A 21,206-nucleotide genomic window follows, 5' to 3' on the forward strand; every position below is an offset into this window, starting at 1 on the left:
CAAAAGCTGTATTTAAAAGGAAGAGTGTTTTCACACAATACCGTGTAATTACACTGAAGTCAGTGTTCTCCCCTATCACTTGTGTGTACTTCAGTGATAGCAGAGGGGTTTCCATTTTCATTTCTGTGATTTGGGTACTTATCTTTCCTACTCTTTATATTCTCCTGTATGAAAGGAATTAGTCTGTGTTAAGACCCATCTCCCTCACATTTCTGAGGTCAATTTTAATTGACTCACACAAGGTAAACTGAATTTTATATGTGTGAAGAAAATGAAGTGCTAAATTATCTCTGCAATAATATTTTTTATGACCAAACCAAAATTAGCCTTCTGGAAAGGATCGATAAGAGCATTCTGCAATATCTTCCACTGCAACACACGGAGGAAACTTTCTGATCCTCAGTACATTCACTGATTTATTCATTCATTTAACAAAGATTGGTTAAGTGCCAACCAAGTACTTGGGACTAATGCTGGGGATACAGAGGAAACAAAACAGAAAAAGTTGTCCTTGAGCTAAAGAAACTTATATTCATAGTTCAGGAGATGGACAGTAAACAAATAGATTTATATTGTAATGTTTGGACGTGCTATGAAAACTAAACAGGGTGTTCAGAGAACACCTCTGGAACTTGAATTATAGGAAGAAACAGCTAATATTCAGTGAGAAGGAGAAGATGCAAAGGGACCAAGGTGTGTCTGGACTAGATGCATCTGAGAAAGAGCAAGAGGTCAATATAGGGGAACAGAGTGAATGAGGATGGAGAAGTTCCAGGGGAAAGGCCATGTGGCCTTGTGGGTCACATAAAGCTCTGTAGAAAAGTACTATAGAGAGCTCAGCATGGTGGTGCACACCTGTAATCTCAGTAACTTGGGAGACTGAAGCAGGAGGGCCCAAGTTCAAGGCCAGGTTCATCTACTTAGTGAGTGAGGCCCTAAGCAACTTAGTGAGACCCTGCCTCAAAATAAAAAATAAAAAGGGCTGGGGATGTATCTCAGTAGTAGAGCACCCCTGGGTTCACCCCTGGGTTCAATCCCTTGTACCCCATTCATACAAAAAAAAAAAAAAACAGTTTTGGATTTAAAATGGAGAAGATAGTACAGAGAGTTCTGACACACCCCACATCCCACACCCAGTTTCCCCTATTAGTAACATCTTACATAGTGTGGTATACTAATTATAAGTAATGAACCAATGTTGTTATATGATTATAAACTGAAGTCTACACTTTCATTCAGTTTCCTTAGTTTTTCCTAATGTCATTTTCCTGTGCCAGGATCTTACATGAAGACCTGAGAAGTTGCATATATGAGTGGGTAGTGGTCAGAGCACACATAAATAGAACCTTGACCACGATGTGCAGTGGCCAGTCCAGGAACCCAAGCAATAGCCTTATTGCAATTGGCCCCAAATGGTCAGAGTCTGATAAATAATGGATAGAGTCCCGAATGTTGGCCCCAGCTTCCAATTTAGGACCATTTGAAGAAAGTCAATCATTCATCCCTAACCAATCACATAGGATGTCCTGCTCCTGATTAGCTGTTATAGTCTGAACATTTTTTAATTGAGTGGAATTTTCTATTAAGATTGATATGCAGTACACATATTGCAAAGGTGTGGACAGTCTCCAATCAGGGCACACCTGCAGCCTTCCCCTTTTTCCACCATAAAGCTCTCTCATTCCTCTGAGTCACTGTCTTTGAGTCTCTGTTAAACCAAGTGATGGTGGTCCGTTCCTTACCACAGCAAGCTCAAAATAAATAGTCTTCGTTTGTTCTCATTTGGGTGGTTATTGTTTCAATACCATATTACATTTAGCTTTCTCCTTAGGCTCCTCTTGGCTGTGACAGTTTCCCAGACTCCCCTTGTATTTTATGATCACTAGGAAAAAATAAAAAATAAAAAACCTTCTATGCTCAGTAATACATTATTGCACAGTGTATCCTTGACCAGAAAACTGATTTAGTTGCATGGTTTCTTGTTCAAAGAAAAATTCAGATTTTTCAACAAAAACATATTCAGTCTGTCTATTTTTATAATATTTTCAGTGGTCATACATTTGAGGGATTAACACGATTATAAAGACCTTTGCAATGTGTACTGCATATCAATCTTAATAGAAAATTCCACTCAATTAAAAAATGTTCAGACTATACATGTAAAAACTTAAATGTAATGGAATTCTTTCTAAATATAGAGTTACTACCATCAGGAGCTCATAAACAAATAGGGAATATAAGCATGTAAAACCAACAATACTACAATGTGAAAAGATTTTATGGTAGAAGAAAACTTTAAGCTGGTTCTTGAAAAATGAGGAGTACCTATTCGAAGTTCAGAAGGGAAAATGTATTTCAGTTAAAGGGACTGGTAGGAACAAGGGTACATGGTTTCAGGTTGGGCAGGGAATGTCCTTATTGCTGGCCCCTGGGAAACAGGCTGCAGGAAGAAGAAGAGTCTAGAAAGCAAGCATAAATTAAGTTTTTAAAATTTTAAACCAGGCACTGTGGTGAATGCCTGTAATCCCAGAAATTCAGGAGACTGGGACAGGAGGATCACAAGTTTAAGATCAGCCTCAGCAATTTAGTGAGGCCCTCAGCAACTTTGTGAGACACTGTCTTAAAAATAAATTAGTTAATAAAAAAGTGCTGGCGAGATGGCTCAGTGGTAACCCTTGGGTTAAATTCCCAGTATAAAACACCACCACCAACAACAAAAACTACCAAGTGGGAAACAAGGGGCACAGAATATTCTTAAATATATATTTTATAAAGATAAGTTAGTTATTTTTTTTTTAATTAAAATGAACTCTAGTATTGTGAATACATGTGTGGGGGAAAGGGCAGGTTTTGAAATCTTCACACTGTAACTCAGAAATGCAAAAAGGGTAACTCCTTAATATCTCTTCAAGTAGGATAACTGACTGTCAAATTGGAACACTTTTAAGAATAAAAGGGGGGTACTTTTTATAATTATTCTGGGATGACTCTCAAGTGGAAGTGTCCTAGATAAGCTGAGAGGTATAGTCACCTCTTACATAACTAGGTTTTCTTTGATTGAGAACAAACAAGTAAACAATTTGGAAATTACACCTCAGACTCAATTAATTAAGTCTTGTTGGTTTAAATGTAATTTTCACATGAATATTTAAGCAATTAAAAGCTCTAAGAATAAGGGCTAACACCTAGAGATCTAGGCACTGTTCTAAATACTTCACACACATTAAGTCATTTAATCTTCATTTAAGGAATTATGAAGTAGGTATTAATAGGAATATTTGTCCCACTTTATAGTGAAGAAATGTAGAGTGTGTTAAAGTGACATGCCCAAAGCTGGCTGTTGATTGTGTTGGTGCTAGAGTCAGGACTCTGATCCAGGTTTTTGGTACCAGTGGACACTCTATTGCCATTTACACTTTAAGTCCTGGCTTGCTTGCCTCCTACATTTGAATTTCAGATGAATGATGGATAATATTTTACTACAAGTGTGTCCCATGCAATGTCTGAGATAACCTTTGCCATATCCTCTTAGCAAGGTATGAGCAGGAGGCCCCTGACGTCTACCTGTGGGCCAGTACCCCAGAGCACCTGCTGAAGTGCTCTAGAAGTTGCAGAACTCTAGACTGTGCTCTCAGCAGACCCCATCACCTTAAACCAGAATCTGCTCTACCTATACTGCTGGTTATGTAGGAGATGCTGAGTCTCAGCCTCAGCCCCTGCTCAGCTGGAAAAACATGTTTGAATATTTATATGAGCATTGCAAACATTAAGAACTGCCTTCAGAATACTTAAGAATAAAATATTAACTGAATTGAGCTAGGAAAAAAGTCTCAAGTGGAAAAAATTTTGTTTGCCTATATTTTTGAGCAAAAGGCAAAATTTCCACTGTCACACTGTTTCATTACAACTCACAAATGAACTCTAGTATATATTAGAATGTATTAGTGTGTATTAGAATTCATATAAAGAAAATCTTGATGAGCTCTTAGCAACACTTAAAAAGCTGAGCAGCCTTTGTTCTTCTATTATAACTGTCCTCATTGTCTGCCATCTAAGAACCCATCTTACCTCACCACTCAAAAAGCAGGGAAACAGCTGGAAGACCGTCTATTAATTCTGGGTTCCAATTCCAGCTCTGTATGCACTTATCAGAGTCTTAGTTTCCATATTTCTAATATTGGAATGATGATAATATCTGCTGCACAAAATTCCTTTGAAATTCAAATGACTAGTGGTAAGTAAAATTTAAAATAACTGTAAATGTAATTCAAGTCTAACTATTCCAAAATCCATATTATAATCTTTAGTTGATTTCTGTCTCCATGTAGTGGACTGAATAGTGACCTCCAAAAAATATGTCTACCTGGAACTTGTGAATATGAACTTATTTAGAAATAGAGTCTTTGTAAGACCCTCAAGTATCTTGAAATGAGATCATTCTGGATCTAGATTGGACCCTAAATGCAATGATGAATATATTTATAAGAGAAGGACAGAGGAGACTCAAGACACAGGGGTATGGGAGAAGGCCACATAAAGACAGAAGCAGAGACTGGAGTTATTTTGGCATAAGCTAAGGAACATCAGGAGCCACCAAGAGCTAGAAGAAGCACAAAAGTATTCTTCCCTAGAGCTTCTGGAGAGGCCCTGCTGATTTTGGACTTCTGGCCTCCAGAACTGTGAAAGAATACATTTTTATTCATATAACTGAGTGGTTGTGATAATTTTTCATGGCAGTCTTAGAAAACCAATATAGCCCACATCTAATCCACCAAAAATCATGGCAGCTCGATCTTCACAAATGCACGGACATACACTACCTCCATCCCATCAATTACTCTAAGCCACTATGATCTCATTACTGGCCATTGTCTTTAGTCCCTGAATAACCCAAGTCACGGCAATTGCAGTGTGATTTAAAACTGAAGTTAAATCTTGTCAGTTCTCTTCTGAAAACACTATGGGCGCCCCATTCTCCCAGAATCTAGCTCCAATGGCTTTATTGTGTCTAGAAGACTGGATATGATCTCCCCACTGCTCTCTCTGTTCTCTTATCACTCCACTTCCTGCACTTCCTTGCTCTTTTACCCTAGGGCCAAGCACATTCCTTCAAGTCTTTGCATGGTCTCCCTTATTTCAGATAACCACAACCTGCTTCATGGCAGGTGTCTGCTCAAAACTCACCACTTGAGACAAGTCTTGCCTATTTGTCCTGTCCTAAGTGGCTTACCCCAATTACTCTATCCCAACACTCTATTGTCTTTCCTTGTTTATGTTAGTGTTCATAGTCTCTCTGTCATACTAGGACAGCAACCTAAGTGTCAAGACCTCGTCCTTCTTGTTCATTGCAGTGTTTCCAGTACCAGTGCTCAACACATTGCAGCCACTAATAAATATTTGTTGAATGAATGAAGGAACCAACATACCTTGTTATAAAGGGTGTGAACCAAAGAGGATGGAGATGGTATCTACTTTCAGCACCACTCCAAACAGCACTTTCTTGAAAGTAATTTAGAAGGCCACCTACACACATTCTTAGTGAGTAGAGTAAGAGGCACCACCAAAGGGACCAACCCATTGTAGTTACAAAGCCAGATAGGCAGTCAGGGAATTTTAAAATAGTATTAGCTTTCAGTGGGGGTATTTTACAATGCTTATGGCTGTCATGTCTAAGAGATATTTATGAATAGATTCCTGAAGGAAATTTGAAAACTATAAGAAGTTACAATTTTTCATATGTTGAATGCAAAGTAGTTTAAAAAGTACTTTCAGCCGGGGATGGTGGCGCATGCTTATAATCGCAGCTGTTGGGGAAGCTGAGGCAGAAGGACTGCAAGTTTGAGGTCAGCCTTAGAAACTTAGTGAAGCCCTAAGCAATTTGGTGATACCCTGTCTCAAAAGTAAATAAATAAATAAATGAATAAAAAGACCCTGGGGGTGTGGGTCAGTGGTTAAGCACCACTGGGTTCAATCCCCAGTACCAAAAAAAAGAAAAGAAAAAAATTTGTTTCTGTTACTTGCCAAGTTATTGATGGCAGATAATATTACTCCCATTTTACAGATGAAAATAAGGAGAACAAATGACCTGTATGAGGATACACAACTGCACAATTGGCCTATGAGCAGTCCCAGACCCAAATCAGGATTTCTGGTTTCAAATTCTTATTCCTTTCAATTCATTGATTTACTTAAAGTTTATTATTGGACCTTTAGGTGCAGTATATAAGGATAAAAATGTCAAGCCATGCATGGGTGCAGGCCTATAATCCCAGTGGGCTGGGGAGGCTGAGGTAGGTAGATTAGGAGTTCAAAGCCAGCTTCAGCAACTTAGCAAGGCCCTAAGCAACTCAGTGAGACCCTGTCTCTAAATAAAATTTTAAAAAATGCTGGGGATGTAGCTCAGTGGTTAAGCACCCCTGAATTCAATCCCCCATACCAAAAACGAACAAACAAACATAGAAAAAAATATCAATAATCTTTGTCTTCAAGTAGTATGAGTGAACAGTAACTGAGAACTGCAATAAAGTTCAAGAAAAAAGAGGTGCTATCTTGTGAGCAAGTAACGACAATTAATCAAGAAATCAAAAAAATTAAATTTGGTGCTACTAAAAGATACCATGGAAAGAGAGAAACTGAAGTCCCAGGAAATATTTCTAAATTTGAAAGTAGTCTTGGGGAAGAACCATAAAGGCATCGAAATAGCAGCAGAGGAGTGCTATGCTAGGATAGAGACGGTCATTGAATGAAGAGGGGGATGTTCAGAATGTCCACCTGTTGCCACAGTTATGAGTCTTTTAAAATGGTTTGCCATCTTTTAATTTACGTTTGGGAAGGGAATTGTCTAATTGAAGCTACTGCGAGTATCAGAAATAACAAAATTTGTTCAAGCAGTTTGTGTATATTTTCAAAGTAATCATTTTATAAGATGTACATTTAATATAGACTTTCGTTAATTTGTAATTAAATAACTTGTGCAGCTAAGAAGGGAAAAAAAAAAAAAAACCCTTTCTCTTGGGGTTTTCAACTGAAAAAAATAAGTGTAATACAGGTACTTGCGGGGAAAAAATCAGTACAGTAAATAACACGCTTCTCCAGAGGCCCTCCCGCCCCCAAATCCCTTTTTCCTATTGCTGCTAAGGATAAGTTCCCTCTCTCTTGAGCAAGGGCCTGCCTGGAGGTGGGGACTGGACTTGATGGCGCTGGCTGACTCAGCTCCATCCAGTGGGCGGCTGTGGCACAGGCTGAGCCCCGCATGGTAGCAAGGCTGCTGTTCGCGGTGTGGGGGCTGCGGAGCGGAAAGGCTAGACTTATTGGAGAACGCTCCCACAGGGCGCAGGCAGAACCAAGTCTGCTGTCCTGAGGACCTTCGGACCCGAGAGGAGGTCCAGCCTAGCCGTCCTGCCGGTTCCGGCTAGCCCGGCGCGCGGGGCGGGGCGGGGCGGGGCGGGGCGGCGCGCGGCGACGTGGCAGCCGCAGGGGCGCGCGCCGCCGGGGGCCATCTTGGAGGCGGGGACGCGCAGAGGTGAGCGCCGCAGTGCATCTTCCTTGTGCTCTTCAGCTATAGTCCTACATCTTGACCTTCTTATTCCTCACTTTGAGGCTGCTACACACGCGCTTGCTCGGGACCCCAGGTGAGTGACACCCTAGCAACGACGCGTGTGCATGGGGTGGTGGAGTGGGATGCTGGCGCCAAAGCCGGACCCCGGGTCGCGCCCTTGGGAGGTGGGCGGGCCGCCGGCGCGGCGGGATGTGAGGGTCGTTTCCCAGCCCCCGGGGTGCGCAGGTCTAGGGCCCCTGTGGGCACTTGAGGTGGGCAGCCCGCAGGGGTGCGCATCGCAAGAGGTCAGTCCCTGCAGCGGCTTGCACGGTGCATGCGGTTCGGGGGTCTCTTCCCAGACATTGCTCCTGTCCCGGACCGAGGCCACAGCCTCTGGGCAGCTGACATCACCATCCAGAGTGCTGGCCACAGGGGAGAGACTGGCGGCTGGCGTCCTCGGACCTTAGCCCGGCCCAGCCTGGCCTGGAGACGTGGCAGAACCTGGGGGAAGGCCGCCGTCTCCTACAATAGGATTTCGGCCTTCGTGGCCTTGGAGAATTTGGGAGTTAACAAACAGGGACAGGCATTGGGAGAAAGCATATTTTTCCTGATGTTTCCCTGTAGGTGCATACTGCCACTCCAGAGGGCCTTTGCACTCTCTCGACCCTTTGTTTGGTCTTGGAACCTGTTTCAGTCAAATTTGTAGGATAGCCTGTTTCCAAGATTGGCAGAATTTGTACCCAGGGGAGTTTTTTTTTTTTTTTTTTTTTAAATCAAAAGTAGTTATTTTGAGAGACAGCATGGACATTTCTGCAATCGTGACACATTTTGGCATTCCGGGCCTGTGCAGCCACTATTTAAGTCAGTGAACATTTAGGGGAGTTTATTTTAGGAACTGAGCTGAGAATACAAAAGAAACACAATTCTCTAGTGCTCACTGTCTGGTAGTAGAAGCAGTCATGTGGCACCAGTACATCAACAGCAATAATTTTTTTTAATGTTTTGAAGTTCCTCACAGCTCCATTATTACATTGCTTTTCTTATAAGTAGTTATCCACTTTTTAAAAACAGGAAATCAAGACCCAAGCAAATCAGAATAGCAGAATTCGGGCAGAGATGGAGGACTTAATTTTCTAAACCATTCCCATCATGTTGTCTTGCAAATTGATATATTAATACTACTACTTTTTGTCCCCTAAAAGCTTTACCAACTGATGCTTCAGTGTTATTTTATCATAATAGTTTTTTTTAGTACAAGGTATGATATTAAAAATTTACCCCAGTATTCCCATTACACCTCTTCTCAACTAGTAAGACTTTTAAAGAGTGAAAGAAATTTATTATTTATTCCATGCAGTGACCTTATATTCATTATACCAATTCTTTTGCCAGTGCATTTGCTAATGTTAGGGATCAGCATTGTTTTAAAATACAACCTCCACTACTCATTGTAAGAATTCAGTTATGTTGTAGGAAGAGGAATGAATGACTGATGAAAAAATGATGAAGAATGGTAGGAAGAGATAAGACCCCTGGAGGGGTATTTCTGTCTCAGGTTACTAACCTTTGGAATATAGATATGGAATGAAAGGATTTACCTCCCTGGATCCCTGTGTTCAGTTAGTGCCACAGATCTTTCCTCTTTGTCCACAGCCAAACTTTGAAAGTGTTTTTCATATTTGTCTCATCTCTCCCCCACCCTCAATTGGACTGAGGAGTCCAATTCAAAGTAGTTTCTATCCCAACTCTTTCCTTAGAATCAGCTCTCACAAGTTCATCGCTAATTTGCAAATCATGGACCTTTCAGATAGTATCCTTTTCAGCTTCTGTGCTGCATTTAATACTGTTGTCCATTCCTGCCTTGAAACACTTGTCTTGAAACACAGTCTCCTCATATTCTTCTTATCTTGCTGCCCATTTCATTTCCTGCATATTGGTTTGCTACCTGACTGAACAAGGTGAAATCAAGTCACAGTCTCTTTTCTCTGAGATAATCTCATCTCAGAACCTTATTTTAGATTCTACCAGTACATTGATAACACCCACATGTATATGGTTTCTGCATTCCAGACCAACTCCATGTCCCTGCTTGAATGTGTCAAGGAGTTTGAATTTAGCATGTCAAAGATACAACACTTTCTGATCCCAACCTTCTTCCTCCAAAGATAACATCAACTTTGACCTCTTACAGTGTTCCCTATCCAATTTTGCAAACTGTGCCTCTCACCCTGTCTCCATAGCCAGTTATTAAGTTTTATCATCCACACATTTCATAAATCTATCTACTCTTATCCATCTCCATCATCATCCCCTTTGTCTAGGCCAGAGTTTCTCAACCTTCCACTACCAACATTTGGGACCAGATAATTTTTGTGGGTAGGTTGTATATTAAGAGATTTTTCACAGTATCTCTAGCCTTTACAAAATAAATACCAGCAATACTCTTCTGGTGATGACAACCAAAAAATATCTGTGGAAGGTGCCAAGGAGATACTAGGGTAGGGCATGATCACCCCCTGCTTGTTACGAAAAAATCGTTATTCTGTGTTACTCGCACCTCCTGTTTGAACTACTTCTGTGTCTCTCTGAGTAGTCTCTGCATTTGCTTTGTGAGATGGCCCAGAGAAGGAATTTTTTCAGTATGTAAATAATGAATTGTCTGTAACTGGAATAAGTGTAAATGTCCTTCATGGACAATTTACTTGGATAAACAGTGACTCATATATACAATGGAATACTATTCAGCAATGAATAGAACCAACTATTGATACATGGCAACAGCTTGGAAGAATCTTAAAGGCATTATGCTGAGTGTAGAACAACCAATCTCAAAAGGTTACATGTTGTAGGATTCTGCTTATATTTATGAAATGAGAAAGAGAACAGATGAGTAGTTGCCAGGGTTCATGTTTGGTGGGAGGATGTGACAAATGAATAACATGAGGAAGTTTCTTTGGAGTGATGGAACAGTTCTGTATATTAATTGTTGGGGTGATGATATGAATCTGTGCATATGCGTGTGCATATGTACACACATGTGCATAAAAAGAGGCAAAATTGAAATAAGGCCTATAGGTTAGTAAATAGTGCTGTAGCCAATTTCCTGGTTTGATAATGTGTTTTAGTAACAGGATGCTGTTATTGAGAGAAACTGGTTTTGGGATAGTGAAGCTCTACTATTTTTGCATCTTACTGTGAATTTAAAATTTCAAGGAAGTTAAAAGACAAATATGCTACCTCTAGCTTGAATGCTTTACAGTGACATTCTATTCTTAAAGCAAAACAAAATAAAGCTCAGTTTCTTAATCTGTCTCATAGGACCCAACAGAATCTTGGACCCTGTCTCTCTCTCCAGTCCTCATTCTTTTTTTTTTCCCTTGCCACATAGGTTTTCTTGAATGTGTTTTGCCTTTTTGGCCTTATCTTGTATTTAGACTTGCTGTATGGTCCCTGTAAGCCACTTTTCATGTCCCTTTCCATTGCCCATTATAGTTCTGCTTATTCTTCAGATCTTAACTCTGTGACTTCTTTGGGGGACCCTTTCCTGGCCTGCAAGTCAAACAACTATTTTCTTACCCTCATAGCACATAATTCAGACTACACTAGTACGTTGGTATTATTATAGAATACAGGTATCATTGTATATTGGTATTATTGTTTGATTGTTTTTGCTTATCATTGTATTAGAGATACCAGTATAGTGCTTGGAAAGCAGTTGACTTTTGTTGAATATCTGTTATGTTAATAAAAGCATTAAAAACAAATTAGGCATATTTAGAGATTGGTTTTGTACTTGAGATGAGCTTTAAGATTTGTGAAGGAAATTTTATCATGTTTTATAATCTACTATCATCTGTTGGGAGTCTGCTCTCTAGTGGTGTTTTTTTCTGAAGTTAACATTTCTAAAACCTGAGACGTGTAATTTAGCTGTTACTAGGTGTCCTTTAAAATGTGAACTAGGGAAAGGAGAAATTAAGGCACTTATCAAGTTGAGCACATTATGATTTTTAAAAATGTTAAGAGGTGTGGGAAGAGATTAATACATTTATCAAGTCAAGCACTTTTAGAAATTTTTGTAATGTTAATAGGAGCAGCCTAAATAGACTGCTTTATACGGGAAGAGGATGGATTTCAAAGTTAAATTTTGTTTTATTTTTATTTTAAATAAAATAGTGACTGGAATGTAGGCAGAACTCTAATATGCATTCATGTGGCAGAAATCAGGATAATGGTGGCAATTTGTATTTGAAATGTTGGTCAATTATATAGTTAACAAAATTATTTTCTAATTATAAAGTATATATGGAAATATCACAGATTGTTTGCATATTAGATAATTTCATAGACCATGTTCTTAGGAACTTTGATAAACCCTTCATTGGCAAATGTTACATTGCAAATAGTAAAGGCAGACATTTGTCTTTTAATGATCACTGTATGCAAGCTTTAAAAATAGAATTTTGGTTACTGTGTAAAATTCATTACTTTTTTATATTTTTGCAGCATAACATAATTGAAGAAAAATGATGGAAGAAAGTGGAATAGAGACAACACCTCCTGGGACTCCTCCACCGAATCCTGCAGGACTGGCTGCTGCCACCATGTCTTCTACCCCAGTTCCTTTAGGTGTGTGTGTTTCATACCTGGTGTGTTTTGAGGATAGTGAAGATACTGTTATCTTGTCTCAGTCAATTAAAAGAAGAATATATATACTATACTTTCTCTACTGTTTGTCAGGATGAAAGGAAATAGCTTTTTAAACTTAAAAATGGAAAGAAATAGTCTTTATTGATATTTTCGAAAATACCAATGTTTCATTTTAGGTTGTCTTTTGTTCTTTTATAGTCATATTGCCTACAAGTCATCTTTTTTACTATGACAAAAGTGTCCTAAAAAGCATGTATTTTATTTGTCTGGTGTTCTCTGGGGTGGTTTTTTGAGCTTTCTGTGTGTAGATTTTCATCCACAATCCAGGGATGAAAAATAGTTTTATTTTATTCAAAACACACCAAAAGAACCAAGAAACCCAGATCTGCTTATAAATAATGCCATAATTCATTTCAATATTGTTGCTGCTTTTAAGGGAGTTGACAGTCATTTGTACTCAATCTTATTTGTTGCATATCTGAAATTACACATTTTAATTCTTGGGATATGGTCTGTTAAATTAAAAAATTTTGCAAGACACTAATGAGAGTTTGATAACTAAATGAAAAGCATTTTCAGTTTTGTGATTTTTATCCTCTCCACTTTTTTCCAGCCGTATCCAGTTCTTTTTCTTCCCCTAATGTGTCTACAGTAGAGTCCTTGCCACCACACGTCTATCCCACTCCTCCACCAGCCCACCCTCCTGTGCAGCCTGCGGCACCACTACCTTTTGTGCCTCCTGTACCAGCTCCTTCAGTTCCACCTCTTGGTACTTCTGGGCCACCAACTGTTTCTCCATCAACTGCTGCTGCCTTCACCGGTCCTCCTTTACCCCACTTTCCACCTTCAACTTCTGCCCCAAGTGCTCTCTTATCTACACCTCCTTCGGGTCCTCCTATATCAGGATTTTCTGTTGGTACGACTTATGACATCACAAGGGGACATGCAGGAAGAGCTCCCCAGACACCTCTGATGCCCTCATTTTCTGCACCTCCAGTAACGGGTAATTTTCTCTTATTAATGCTTTGAAATACAAGGTTTTAGTAAACATTTTATTCTTTTTAAATTTGCAGCTTTATTGAGATATGGTTCATATAATCACTAGTTTTTTGTTTATTTATAAAATTTTGCATTCATTGCTGTAATCAGTTTTATAACCTTCTGTCACTGTAAAAAGAAATTTCATATCTATGACTAGTCACTCCCTGCTTTTCTGTAGCCCTCACAGCCTAGGCAACCATTGATCTTTTTTTCTGTGGGTTTGTGTATTCTGGGCATTTCATATAAATGGAATCATGTAATAAGTGGTCTTTCTGACTGGCACCAGTTTAGCCTCAAATATTTTCAAGGTTCCTACATTTTATAGCATGTATCTGTACTATATTCCCTCATGGCTGAATAATATAGCCAGTGTATTTTATTTATTCAATTCATCAGTTGATGTTAGGTTACTTCCATGTTTTGGCTATTTAGGTAATGCTGCTCTGAATGTTTGTGTTCAAGTTTGTGGGGACATGATCCTTGTCATCTCTGCCTATTGTTTCTCATTTTAGGGAAAATAAGCAACATTGCTGTGATTTTTTTTTTTTTTTGTTATCCAACTTTGCTAACCTGCCTTTACAAATAAAACTTATTACACAGTACAGGTATTATACCTTTGTGTTTATGTGAATTTTCTTTTTGTGTTAAAATGAAATATATGTACTGATTGTTGTGTGTTTTTAATGATGGGCTTGGTGCCTAATTGTTTTTGTGGATTAAGGAGATTAGAACTACAACTGTCTGTATCCAAGTCCTGAACGGGACAAACATTTTAGGATATTTGGTGTAAGCCTATGTAAAGCGAAAGAATTTTTTTGGAATTGCATAACTTAATCTTGAAATGCTTAAGTATATGGTTACATTATTAAAATTATTTTGAGCTACTTATTTGCTTTGTCTTGTTACAGGGAGAAAGTTTCTGGAATAAATTAACATATTAAAATATTTACCGTTGACTAGGTATTTTGCCAACTCCTATTACTCAGCAAGCCAGTCTGACATCTCTGGCACCGGAAACTGGAACCACATCAGCCATTACTTTTCCAGAGGAGCAAGAAGATCCTAGAATTAATAGAGGTCAAGATGAAGCATCTGCTGGTGGAATCTGGGGTTTTATTAAGGTAAGGAATATTTACTTATAAAATTATATTTAATTTTCTAATTATAAAACTGATAGGTGTGCATTAGAGAAATTTCTGAAGTACAAAGTGGCATAAGGAAAGAATAAAACTCTTGTCAGTTTTCTGTGGTTGCTGTCATCTTTTGTGCATATTTATGGAGATATACCTATTTTGTTAATAAAAATCAAATGGATAGTGATGTGGGCATTTTTTGTTTTTTGTCTGTCTTTACCTACCTATTATTATCTTCTCTTTCATAAAATATTCTTCAGAAGTGCATTTTTAATGTCTGTTTTACTATACATGCTATTGCATTTCCCATGTTTCATTTTACAGATCTACTGACATTTTCTATTGTGATTTTAAAAAATAAATTAATTTTAGTTCTGAAACAAATTATACAGATTTATCATATACAGCATGGTGTTTTAAAATATGTAGGCATTATAGAGTGACTAAATTGAGTTAACTAACATATGCTATTACTTCATATACCATTTTCTTATGAGCAAACTTGAAATCTATTCTGTGATTTTTCAAGAATAATGTTGCTATAAGTCACCATGTTGTCAGTGATCTCTTCTAATTGTAATTCTTATTAATAAAACTATGATGACCATTCTTTATGTAAATCTTTATGGGTATCTGTTCCAATTTCTGATGAATGTCCAAGTGGAATTTTTAAAATCATGTATTATACCAACATATACTGTGCAGTATTTCTCACTTGGCAGCACTAGCTGTAATTTTAAATAGAGTATTTCTGATTTGATAGGCAAACAATTTTGAAACCTCATTTTAATTTGTATTTCTTTGCTACTGAATTTGAACATATTTTCTTGAGATTTTATGCCATTTGTAGTGTGTGTGTGTGTGTGTGTGTGTGAGAGAGAGAGAGAGAGAGAGAATTCTGTATTCATGTTGTTTACCCACTTTTAAATTGGGATAATTTTCTTAATGAGTTCGTAAGAATTCTCAAGATTTGTGTGTGTGTGTGTGTGTGTGTGTGTGTGTGTGTGTATGTGTGTGTGTGGTGCTGGGGATCCAACTCAGGACTTCCTGCATGCCTGGCAAGCACTCTGCCTCTGAGCCATATCCTTAGCCCAGGAAGAATATTTTATATATAATATCATATGTTGCAGTTTTCTTTATTTTAATCTTATTATCCTTTTTTGACACAAAAGTTCTAAAATTTTCAGAGGTCATTTCTTTGAATTTCTTTTCAATATTATGTTTTCATGCTAAAAATAAATGACTTTTTTTACTATAATATATGGTAAATGTTTTTCTTCAGTATCTTCTAAGTCTTTTATCATTTCATTTTTTTACGTTTACCAGTTTACTATACTATATGAGGTAGAGCTCAGTTATTTTCCAGCTACTTAATTGACTGTTTGAACCTCATGTTCCCAGTGACTTGATATGTCACTTTATTTTAGTTATTGAATTATATGTTAATGTCAGCTTCTGAACTCTGTTCTACTGCCCTCTGCTTTTCTTTTCAGTAGAAGCATACTGTTTCTTTTTTTTCCTACATGAATATTAATAGTAGCCATCTTAAACATCCACTGTATTCATCTGTTGTATGTTGTTTTAACAAAATACCCATTGCTGGGTACTTTACAAGGAAAATAGGTTTATTTAGCTTACAGTTTTGGAAGCTGAAAGTCCGTGATTCAGTGGTTCCATCTGTTCAACCTCTGGTGAAGATCTACTTGGCTTCATCATAACACAGCAGAGTAATACACGTAGAAGGGGCTGAGCTGATGGAATGGCCTTGCTTTATAACAACCTGTTCTCACAGGAACTAACCCACTTTATGAGACCAGTATTAATCCCTTGTGAGTCAGAGCTGCCCTGACCTAATCACCTTCTACCAGGCCCCAATTCCTAGAGGTTTTACTATTTCCTTTCCATTGCACTGGGGACCAAGTTTCTAGCACATGAACCTTTGGAAGACAAATCACTCCAAATCATAGCATCTACCAACTGCTGAATGGATTGAGAAATTGTGTATCCATACAATGGAATACTCCTCAGTGATTGGATTCTTCCAATAACAGATGAATTTCAAAAGCATTTTGTTAAGTGAAAATAAAGCCCTATTTTATTTCATATATGACATCCTAAATAGGACAAAACAATAGAAAGAAATTAATACAGTAGTTGACAGAGGCTAGGGTAGGGGCAGGGGTCCCAATAAGATGATATATATAAGAGGATCTCGCACAATGATAAATAGCATAGTTTTAATTTAACTCTCAGCTCATTTATTATACTAGTGTGTATTGAAAGCCTGCTGTGTGCTGAGGTGGGCATGGGGAGCATTCAGTGACACATAAGATAGAGCAGTTAAAGTGAGTATTCAGTTGCATAAGCTTGCTGATTTGCTTCAAATATTTTGTCTTGTCTGTGCTCAGTGAGACAAAGCATTCATTATTGGTCTTTCCCACTTATTTTTATCAATGAATTTTGGAATCATTCTGCCAAATTTCTCCCAATATTCTGAAGACTTGTTTATAATTTCATTACATATATTAAATATTTTTAAATTGGTAAGTGGTTAAGTGAAATTTTGCATTATTTGAGCTTCATATTTTAAGGATATGGCATTTTTATAAGCTTCTTTTTTAAAAAGTATTTTGTAATTTTAAAGTTTTCTTTTAAAATTACAGAGACTAGCTTTTTTACCCCTTGCTAAGAGGGTGTCTCTTTCCACTTCTGATATCCAGCTTAGCTCTCCAGGGCTTGGGATAGTAATAGCTATGCTGTTCCTAGCATGCAGCTGGTAGGTAGTCTTAAATTTTGGTCTCAGGAGCTCATCTTGTCCGGAGTCACCTTAGTTTAATGGTAGGTTGGAAGAAGGGGCATCTGGCTGGTTACTCACATGCCATCTCAGGCTACACTGCTTCCTCAGGTGCTTTCAGTCTTGGAGGAGCAGAAGGCAGGAACACTCGTGTGGTTCCTCTGCCTAACAGTGTGGTTCTGAGATTCCAGAGGAAGAGGTCTGGCTGAGAAGAAAATGGGAATAAACAAAATGAGAAACTGGAAGTAGGAAAAAAGGAAACTTTAGAAGAACATAGCCAAATGTTACATATTAAGGTAATAGGGAGCCATTCTGGGGGATGCAGATGAAAAGTATATTTTACTATTTTTGTTTTTTAGGAGACAAAATATGGATATGTATAGACCTCTGATTCCAGTTTGTATTTGAGAACCTAGGATGTTTCACCTAATATTTTAGATAAATAAGTAGAGATGAAGTATATAAATATATTTATAAATGAAGTGTGCATAGAATATCGTATGTTCCAGACCAGTGCTATTCAAAGTGTGGCCTACAGATTGCTGCTGGTTTGCACACTGCTATGGATCTGTGGTGCAATGGGAAGAGAACTTGAGAGGACCATTTAGACACATAATAACAATTTGACCTTGCTCTGGCCTCATTTTTTTAATATTTTACAAAATGTACTGGTCTGAGATGCATTGGAAACTTAAAAAATTTTCCTTACAGTCACAAAGATTATGGTAGTCTTTGCTTAGAGTGAGTATCTATGAATTTACATACTAATTTGTTTTATGCAGGGGGTGGCTGGAAATCCTATGGTGAAATCTGTGCTTGATAAGACAAAACATTCAGTAGAAAGCATGATTACAACGCTGGACCCTGGCATGGCTCCATATATCAGTATGTACTTAAGTTTAACTTAAGTTTAACTTAAGTTAAACACGTGTCTGCCATGTTTTAAAGTGTGCATGAATGTCAACCACTAATTGTAATTCTCAGTTCATTTCCATTGGTCATGTAATCAGTGGAAATTCCTCTTATAGTCTTGTATTAAGCAGTCAGTCTTAGCTTTGGTGTTATTAATTCATCCTTTTCTTAGTCACCATTAAATATGTTTTGAAAACTCTGCAGAATGGACTTTGAAGCAGTAAAAATAATATGAATTATTAGTATTATTACTGATTTACTTGTAAATATGGGTTAGTATGCTTTATATTAATTTGCTTTATTCACTGTTGACATTTGGTCAACATTTGGTAAGATTCACTATGATGCTTTTGTTCATACTTGGTTTGAGGATTTTTCCAGTTATTTTAGTTAAATGTATTCATACTTAACTCAGGAATAATATTTTTAGAGAATGCTAATCTAGTTATTAATAATAAATGTTTACTAGGTGTTTTGGGAGAACTATTTTAAACTCCTTTGAGCTCCTATCATCAAGAATCCTTCAGATAGTTGGCACGGAGATACTGTCAGTTATTTAGCTTTTCATATTCAGTACGTAAAAGAAAATATCATCACTTACCTAGGTCAGTGACCAATTATTAGTAATACTGTAGAAGATCTTTGGTAAGCCAGAGCTGTGTTACAGATACTTGGACAGAGATTTGGGTTTTTTTGTTTTGTTTATATCTTATATATTATTTAACTGGTTATTTTTAGTTATACCTGACAGTAGAATCTATTTTTATATAATTATACAAGCGTGGAATTTATCTTATTCTAACTAGGACCCTATTCTTAGTGGATGTACACGATGGTAAGATTCACTATGATATATTCATTTATGTACACAGGAAAATTATTTTTAATGTTAGTATAAAACCAAAAGTGTTCATAGGTCTTAATTCTGTTGTTAGTTCACTGTCTAGTCCATGTCAGTGGACAAGACCTAGCAATGATTAAATACCATTTATTGAAAGCTTATTCTGCCTGGTACTAATTCTCCTAAGAGCTCTGGAAGGTGGGTATTTTCTTCAAATTTTAGGTGAAGAACTTGAGTTCAAAGAGTGTAAGTTATCATCCTGGATCACATAACTTGGTGGAGCTAGAGCAAATCCAAATTTAGTTTTTTACATTTTAGCCAGTTTGCAACCCTTGAAGATGAAAATTGAATAAAAAATTAGATCAATTAAATTGTTCTTTGTTTCTAACAGTACAAGAATTGAGAATTTGACTGTACTATATATATATTTGGTTTTGTATGTTCATAATAACCAAGTTTGACATACTTAATGTATCATATATATTCTTTCCTTTCGAAGTACATAATTGAATGAAGGACAGAAATGTTGAAGCTTTTGCTATTTTAATGGATTTACTCTGTGAAAGCAATTATTTAATCCTTACAGCAGGCTCTGTAAGGTGGCAGGTAGTTTTCTACAAAGAAGCTGAGTGACTTCCCCAAAGTAACAAAGCTGATAAACAATAAAGCCAGGACTCAAACCCAAGGTCATTTCCCAAGCTACTCGTCTATACAACATCAAGAAAAAGGCATAAAATCAAGGGGGATATACAGAAATGAAACTTCTGTTATTATGATAACATATAATCAATTACCTTTAATATGTAGTGAAACTGTAAAAGCTGACACTTTACTGACAGAAAAAGCAGTATCATTCTGATCTAACAAAACTCAATAAAACAGCATTTTTACAGAAATTCTAGAAATCACTTCATATGAAATTTCAAATATATCAAAGAATTCACAAGAACTATGAGAAGTAGATTTCAGTTGCATCCCAAGTGGATTTTTCTACATTCTTTTAATTAGTACTCTCTTCATTATCAGTAAAAGCTCATCACACATTGAAAAGCCTTTGAGCTGCAGCTGAACAGATCAGTGCTTAGCTAGGGTCAAGATATTTCAATTATATTGATCTATTGTGTACATGTGTGAATATATAATAATGAGTTTCACTATTACGTATAATTTTCACTCACCAATTAAAAAAAAGATACTTCCCACATGGAGGAAAAAGTAAGAAAGAAATATATTCTCCCTCTTTGCTGTGTAACCCATTGCTTGTAGGTTCTGATAACTGCTGAAATTCTCAGTTGATAAGTGACCTGTGGAATATTATGTAATCAAGGAAAAGGGGTCCATGATAAAAAAAATAACCTCCAACTGTTCCACAGATATTTAGTTGGGAAAAAATAGTCTTGCTTTTGAGGGAAAATGTTTTACATTACAAACAACTTTCATGAGAAATCTCTTTTACCAAGGATAGTCATTAATTGCTGTTAAGTATCAGAATATGCTATGCTTAGAACCAGGCCTTTGAATTCACTGTGTTGGTTGATCATCACTAATCCTGAAATCTGAAGTCTAAAATGCTCCATTTGACACCTTTTGAGCTTGACATGATGGTACATGTGGAAGATTCCACACCTGATCCATGACATGTCACAGTCAAAATGCAGACTTGGTAAAAATAGTGTATAAAATTACCTTCAGGCTGTGTCTATAAGGTATATATGGAACAGACATGAATTTTTTGTTAGACATGGTTCCATCTTCAAAATATCTCTTTATGTATTGGCAAATATTCCAAAATCTGACAAGTTTTGAAATCCAAAACACTTCTAATCTCAAACATTTTGGACACTCAACCTATATCACAAAATATTAGGTTAAGATTTTTGAAAATAATGAAACATACTTGGTCAAATAGTTCTGTGTAGAAATAATGCACAGATTTTTAAAATAATTGAAAGTGCCGATAAGTAAAATGTGGTGCATTCAACTTTTTAAAATTTCGTATTTCAAAAATGATTTCAGTTTTTAGATATGCTTAAATATTTGTATTAGGACAGTAATGCATGTGTAATTTACAAATTAATGTGTGATAAATGTTCTTTCTTTAAATGATGAGGATGTAGAATGAAAAATTTGACGGTCTCCACACTTAAACTATGTCATCAATAAAAAGTATATTTCGTGGTAGTCCTTGTTTGGTTCATAGTTTTTAGGCAACTCTTGACACATCACTTGCCTTCAGTAATAGTTTTTATTTTTATTTTCCAGAATATCACAAATGTGTAACCTACTTCACAGGCTAGAAGT

The 21,206-nt window shown here is 37.1% G+C and overlaps 1 protein-coding gene across 1 annotated transcript in view; it reads left to right on the plus strand.

Moving 5' to 3' along the window:
* The first annotated feature begins 7,479 nt into the window (after positions 1-7,479).
* Positions 7,480-21,206, plus strand: part of PRRC1 (proline rich coiled-coil 1) — a 29,841-nt gene continuing 16,114 nt past the window's right edge. The window contains exons 1-5 of the mRNA XM_079146077.1: positions 7,480-7,631; positions 12,041-12,163; positions 12,798-13,187; positions 14,186-14,346; positions 17,935-18,037. Coding sequence (XP_079002203.1) covers positions 12,061-12,163; positions 12,798-13,187; positions 14,186-14,346; positions 17,935-18,037 — 757 coding nt within the window. The 5' untranslated portion in view covers positions 7,480-7,631; positions 12,041-12,060. The remainder of the gene's footprint in view (positions 7,632-12,040; positions 12,164-12,797; positions 13,188-14,185; positions 14,347-17,934; positions 18,038-21,206) is intronic.

The sequence above is a fragment of the Sciurus vulgaris genome, assembly GCF_902686455.1.
Source record: "Sciurus vulgaris genome assembly, chromosome: 6".
NCBI classification, from domain to species: domain Eukaryota; kingdom Metazoa; phylum Chordata; class Mammalia; order Rodentia; family Sciuridae; genus Sciurus; species Sciurus vulgaris.